The 6,113-nt window shown below is 30.7% G+C and overlaps 1 protein-coding gene across 1 annotated transcript; it reads left to right on the top strand.

Annotated features, from left to right (window-relative positions):
* Nucleotides 1–2,142: 2,142 nt before the first annotated feature.
* Nucleotides 2,143–5,223, top strand: LOC136206960 (small ribosomal subunit protein eS24z). Its single transcript, XM_065998166.1, has 5 exons — nucleotides 2,143–2,321; nucleotides 2,698–2,739; nucleotides 3,137–3,307; nucleotides 4,772–4,858; nucleotides 4,982–5,223. The coding sequence occupies exons 1-5, from the start codon at nucleotides 2,250–2,252 to the stop codon at nucleotides 5,021–5,023; spliced, it is 414 nt and encodes a 137-aa protein (XP_065854238.1). The 5' UTR covers nucleotides 2,143–2,249; the 3' UTR covers nucleotides 5,024–5,223.
* Nucleotides 5,224–6,113: the final 890 nt, after the last annotated feature.

Raw genomic sequence — 6,113 nt, 5'->3', positions numbered from 1 at the left:
TTTGTAAATTAGGATTTAGGATGTATTTTAGGATATAAAAATTTATTAATTAGAGTCTAGTGTTCAATAACATATATTTTAGGTCTAAGGTATATATTTTAGAGTCTAATTAGGATTTATTTTAGGATAAAGTTCAAATAAAACCTTATGATTTCACTAATTTTCAGATAAAGGACTATGATTTACTTTTTTATCAAAACGAGGATTGAGGTTTCACACTTTTAATAATGCTATTAAAACTATCTTTAACGACCTGAAAATGAAAATTTTCAAGAATTAAAGTTGTTCAATGCCATATTTTCTATGGAACTACATTTTTTATTTTAGAAAATCATCTTTTTTGGAACTTTCTCTCTCTAAACATTAACTTTCTCTCTCTTTACCAAATATCATCTAAATAATCTTGAAATAAAAAAGTTGAAGAATTAAAGTTGCTTAGAATATTAGTAGTTTTTAAAATATGTCATTTTTGAAGTCGTCAAGGGTGATTTTAATAGTATTAATCGAAAAAGTCCTTATTTTGCTAAATTTGAAAACCTCAGTCCTCGTTCTGATAAAAAGTAAACCATAGTCCTTTATCTGAAAATTAGTGAAACCATATGGGTTTTATTTGAAATTTACCCTTTATTTTATACTCTATCTCAACATTTCACTGTTTAGACTCAAAAACTAAATTAGAAATTTTTGAAAAACTAAAATGATAACTTATATTTTAAAAAAGATATCATTTTCTAAAACGACTAATATAATGGAAAGGATGGAGTAGAATTTAGAAATTACTTTTTCAGAGTTTAAAGTATATAGGGTTAAGGTGCAAAAGTACCCCTAACGTTGATAATTTGGGTCAATTTTACCTGTATTATAAAGTACAAATATTTTTGTTTCGTATTATGCACCAATTACATATCAATTTGTTCTAAAAAAAGGATTTCATGTTTTTTATAATTTAATAATAGAATTGGAGATTAATATTTATAAATTCGGTGATTTTTTTTTAATTTTTTTATCCAATTTGTACAAAATACAATATTTTTGAATTATTTCTCAAATTGATCCAATTTATCAACGTTAGGGATAAAATTGCTCTTGGCTTCCAACGTTAGGGGTAAAATTATACCATTTCAGACATTAGGGATAAAATTGCTCCTGACCCAAAACGTTAGGGGTATTTTTGCACCTTAACCCAAGTATAATTTTTAAAGTTTTCTAAAAAAAATAATAATTTAGAGTATGCTTTATAAATTAAAGGGTTAAGGTGTAAAAATACCCCTAACGTTTTGGATCAGGAGCAATTTTACCCTTAACGTCTAAAATGGTGCAATTTTACCCCTAACGTTGTAAGCCAAAAGCAATTTTACCCCTAACGTTGATAAATTGGATCAATTTCAGACACTATTATAAAACACAAATATTTTTGTTCATTATTCTGCGCCAATTGCATAATAATTCGTTCTAAAAAAGGATTTCATGTTTTTTATAATTTAATAATAGAATTTGAGATTAATATTTATAAATTCGGTGGATTTTTTGATTTTTTTTCTAATCCGTACAAAAAGACAGTATATTTTTTTATTTTTTTTTATTTTTTTCACATTCCAACGAATGTTTGTGATTTGTTACTAATAAAATGACACACATATGAAGTGTAGATAACAAGATTCATGACCGAGAAGTCATTTTGATGAATTATATCTCAAATTGACCCAATTTATTAACGTTAGGGGTAAAATTGCTCTTAGCTTCCAACGTTAGGGGTGAAATTGCACCATTTTAGACGTTAGGGGTAAAATTGCTCATGGCCCAAAACGTTAAGGGTATTTTTGCACTTTAACCCTAAATTAAAAAAGACAAAAATTCCAAACGAAACATTATTATAAAGGAATTTGATACTTTGTTTGTTTTCCTTTCCTTTCCTGTTTCTACCAAAAAAAAAATAAAATAAAATAAAGGAATTTGATACAATAAGAATCAGTTTTAAAGAATTTGACATAAGAAGAAATAATTTTACAAATTGTATACACTTGTATTTATTTGTTGCAAACAGCTATCCATAATTTATTGCCAGTAAATTGAGGCCCGAAAATGAAGATGGAGGCCCAAAAGCAGTAGGGTTTTTTCTTTTAAAAACCCTAATGTCATGCTATATCATTCTCCTCGAGCTGCTGCAACTGGATTTGTCCTTCTGAAACTCATTCTACTTTGTCCTTCTGATAACTCATATTTAGGGTTTTCTTATCTTTGGTGAAACCATGGCGGACAAGGCAGTCACAATTCGAACCAGGAAGTTCATGACCAACCGCCTCCTGTCCAGGAAGCAATTCGTAAGCTTTCTTAATTAATGTTGCTTGTTATTACTTTGCTCTGTAGAATGGTTATTCAGATCGATTTACGATCTTAAATTAGTTGCAGATCTTTAGTTTATTCAGCTGTCGGTTATCTGATGATAAATGCATGAGATGTTCTCTTATTTTATTTTTTATATAAATCGATTTTATGATTCTCATGATATCGGAGGTGGAGGGTAAGATATGGTCATATTTAGAGCCTTAAACTTTCTTCTGTAAACAATTTTGTGTTTGTGTTAGATTTAAGATACCGAGCCTTAAACTGCTAGGCATTGAATTATGAGAACTGACATCATGTTGGTTATAAGACATGGATTCTGATGATAATGGTATTCCTGTTTTGTTTATGCAGATCATTGATGTTCTTCACCCTGGTAGAGCCAATGTTTCCAAGGTATGGTTTGACTCAGCATTTTTTTTATCATTGTAATCAGGTTGCTGTTGATAGTCTATCACTTTACAATCTAAAATTTATTTGGTACGATTGCAAGTGTCAGTGTCCAATGAAGTTATATATCTAATTGATTGTGAACAAAAAAAAATCCGCTACATTGAAAGTATGGCCATTTTTTCATTATAAGTGTGGTTACTCATCCAGAAGTATATCTTTTGGGGACACTAAATTTTTAAAGTTGATTTGTTATCATTATAGTGCCAATTAATGAAAATGTTAGAAATTATGTTTGTTTAAAAAATTTCAGCTAATCAATTTATCTGAGCTGATTGTTATTATTGATCAATAGGTTCTGTTTTTGATTTTTTTCTTCTCGTGCCAATTTTCTGTTACGTAGGCAGAACTGAAGGAAAAGCTAGCTACCTTGTACGAGGTGAAGGATACCAATGCAATTTTTGTATTTAAGTTCAGGACTCATTTTGGAGGTGGAAAATCCTCTGGTTTTGGTCTGATATATGATTCCGTGGACAATGCAAAGAAGTTCGAGCCAAAATACAGACTCATCAGGGTAAGTTCAACAGTCTTCAGATTGAAAAATAAAAATGTTTTCATTTCCTTTTCCATTGCTCTTGATATATTGACCTGCATAGCTGTGCAATAAGACTGCTTTGGTTTGAACTCCAAGAGATTAATTTAGACATAACATCCACTTGGCCCCTTAAACTATTGAGCCAAATTCAATTAACCCCTCCTCCTAAAATCAACAAACAAGTCCCTGAACTATTCAATACTCATCAATCAAGCACAAAATGACAGAGGAATGGCAAAAATAGATTTTTGCTTTCTGATTCTCTCATATCTTCCTCTGTAGAATGAAAAGTTGCTTATTTCACGTCAACGGTGACGTTGAGTGATTTTTTTTCTTTTCTGTATTCGTTTTTAAAGGTGAATTAAGGTGTGAGTTTATTGAATTTTCTGTTTCCATCGTTTTTTAGATTAGGGAATTCAATTGAGTTAGGAATTTGCAATCCTTAAGAGCACAAATTGCAAATGCAGTTAAAGCCAAAAACAGTTATTGGGTTTTGGTGCATACCTTTTCATATGCTTTTCTTGTTATAGTATTTTATATTATCAGTTGAATCACCATTGCTTACTGTTCTATGCTTCAATTGAATCTACAACTGCTTATTTTATTTCCTCCGCCTATTCTATGATAATTGGTGGAAATATTTCCTTTCTATGTTTAAAAATCTGTATCAATATCATCATTTATTGTTTGGGATGATTGCTTAATTGTTTTTGGAACAAATAATTCTTGTGAGAAAATGATTGGTTTCTTTCCAGTCTTAACAGGTACTGCAAATATTATCCTGAAGCATGCACAAGACACACATATGTAATATAAGAAGCATTTGGAGCTATTTTATGTTTATAGATTAACAACAAACAACCTGTATAATTTAGGCATTTTCATATAACTTTAGAAAATGTTAAGAGGAATCTTTCTTTCCTTCCTCTCTTAGTTTTGTGCTTGATTGGTGAGTATTGAATAGTTCAGGGATCTGTTTGCTGATTTTAGAAGAATGAGGGGTTGATTGAATTTTGCTCAATAGTTCAAGGGGCCAAATGGGTGGTATGCCGATTAATTTAACACTTAATGCCTGCTAAAAAGAGTTTTTTCTTAATGTTTTGGTGCCATTCCTTATTATATTGTGGAGTTACAAATGCTTTGAAGGACAGTAGGATATAACTCATGAAAATATCGTTCATTTGGTTTCATTGCCTTGCAAAAATTTGCTTTCTTAAAGTTATTTAACCTCTTGGTCGAGTTTATTACGCTTTTCACAATTCAACATTTATAATTGTGCATTCTTATCTGTCTGTGTGGCTCTCTATTTCTGTTAGTTGGTTTTGACTAACTGCTTCTAGTATCCATATTTGAGTATTAAACACATGATTATATTGGTATCTGGTTTTGGTTGTTTTCTAAATTTACATGGGCTTGCTAATTTGTTTCTCTGCTTGTGTGCAGAACGGTCTTGATACTAAGGTTGAGAAGTCTAGGAAACAGATGAAGGAGCGAAAGAACAGGGCAAAGAAGATCCGAGGAGTAAAGAAGGTAAGATTGTTGTTTGTGATTATAGTGGCTTCTTCACATATACATGAGTTGATCTCTTCTCATCCTCTTGTCCAAGTTATTTAATTTGCATATTCACTTGCTGATTTTTTTTTTCTTGGGCAGACAAAGGCTGGGGATGCTGCCAAAGCAGGAAAGAAGAAATGATTTTTCCAAGTATTTTATGATGTTTGTGTACCCATTTTATCTAGCAACTAGGTAGTTTTGAATGATACCTTTTGTTTTGTGGATGTTAATCTCCGAGATTTTCAATTATATGATTTACTTTAAGGAAGGCAAATTTTGAAAGTTTAGTGATACATTGGTGGCTATTTTATTCTAATGGAGCTGTGTTGTTTGTTTTCGAATCTTATTTGTTTAATTAGGGGTTTTGCTTCATTTGCAGCTATTTTATATTAATAGGGATTAAGAATATCCAAATTTTAGAGTTTATTTTATTCTACCTCTTCTCCAATTTCAATAGGAGCTAACACCAGAATTAAGTTGGTACGTTAAAACTTAGTTTTATTATTTTGTTTTCATTGGTTAAATATTATAAATGCTTGTAAGTTTTTTAACTTACATCAGTATAAAGCTTGAAGTATACTGATTTAAGTAACAGCTGATGAACTTGAACTTAAACTGACTTTCAAATTGAATTATTTCTTTCATACTTGTATTCAAATGTTTTCAAATAAGAAATGTTATATTTTATTTTAATTATGAAACGTTGTATAATAGGGTTGTAATTGAGTCGAGCTGAGCTGTAGGCTTGTTAGAAACTTGATGAACCTGAGCTTGAGTTGAACATTCTGTTCAAGAGGTTTTTACGAGCTGTTTGCGAGTTTGTTGACGAGCTTTGGTCGCATGTAGCTTATTAATTCAGTTCATGAACTTTGTTTGTGAACAATTTATTAATTATATTGATTAATTATATTGATTTGGAATTGTTTTAATGGTGCTTACCATCCTTACTATGTTTCAAAACCAATTATACACACTTTGTTTTTAAAACCAATTATACAGGAACACATCAGTTCTATTTCTTTTAGAATTCTACACGTTTTACCAGCTACTTTGTCTTCCAGTCACTTTTAATTTTTCTTTCTCTTCTCTCTAATCGCGGCGGTATCTTCTTCTCTGCTTCCAAATACCTCTTCTTGTGTCTCCTCATCGACTTCTCTTCAACCGATCTTCTATTTCTTCTTCACCAAGGTGTAAAGCCAGGCTTCAGCCAAAAAATGCACCTCGGTGAGCA

Source organism: Euphorbia lathyris, chromosome 9, assembly GCF_963576675.1.
Source record: "Euphorbia lathyris chromosome 9, ddEupLath1.1, whole genome shotgun sequence".
Taxonomy (NCBI): Eukaryota; Viridiplantae; Streptophyta; class Magnoliopsida; order Malpighiales; family Euphorbiaceae; genus Euphorbia; species Euphorbia lathyris.
Note: the sequence above shows the minus strand (reverse complement) of the source record. Positions and strands in the feature narration are given on the sequence as shown.

Bases quoted from the DNA above. Each gene is read 5' to 3' on its own strand.
- LOC136206960 (XM_065998166.1), top strand. From the start codon at position 2,250: ATGGCGGACAAGGCAGTCACAATTCGAACCAGGAAGTTCATGACCAAC. The intron at 2,740-3,136 runs GTATGGTTTGAC...TCTGTTACGTAG, and splicing joins GTAGAGCCAATGTTTCCAAG to GCAGAACTGAAGGAAAAGCT. The intron at 4,859-4,981 runs GTAAGATTGTTG...TTTCTTGGGCAG, and splicing joins AGATCCGAGGAGTAAAGAAG to ACAAAGGCTGGGGATGCTGC.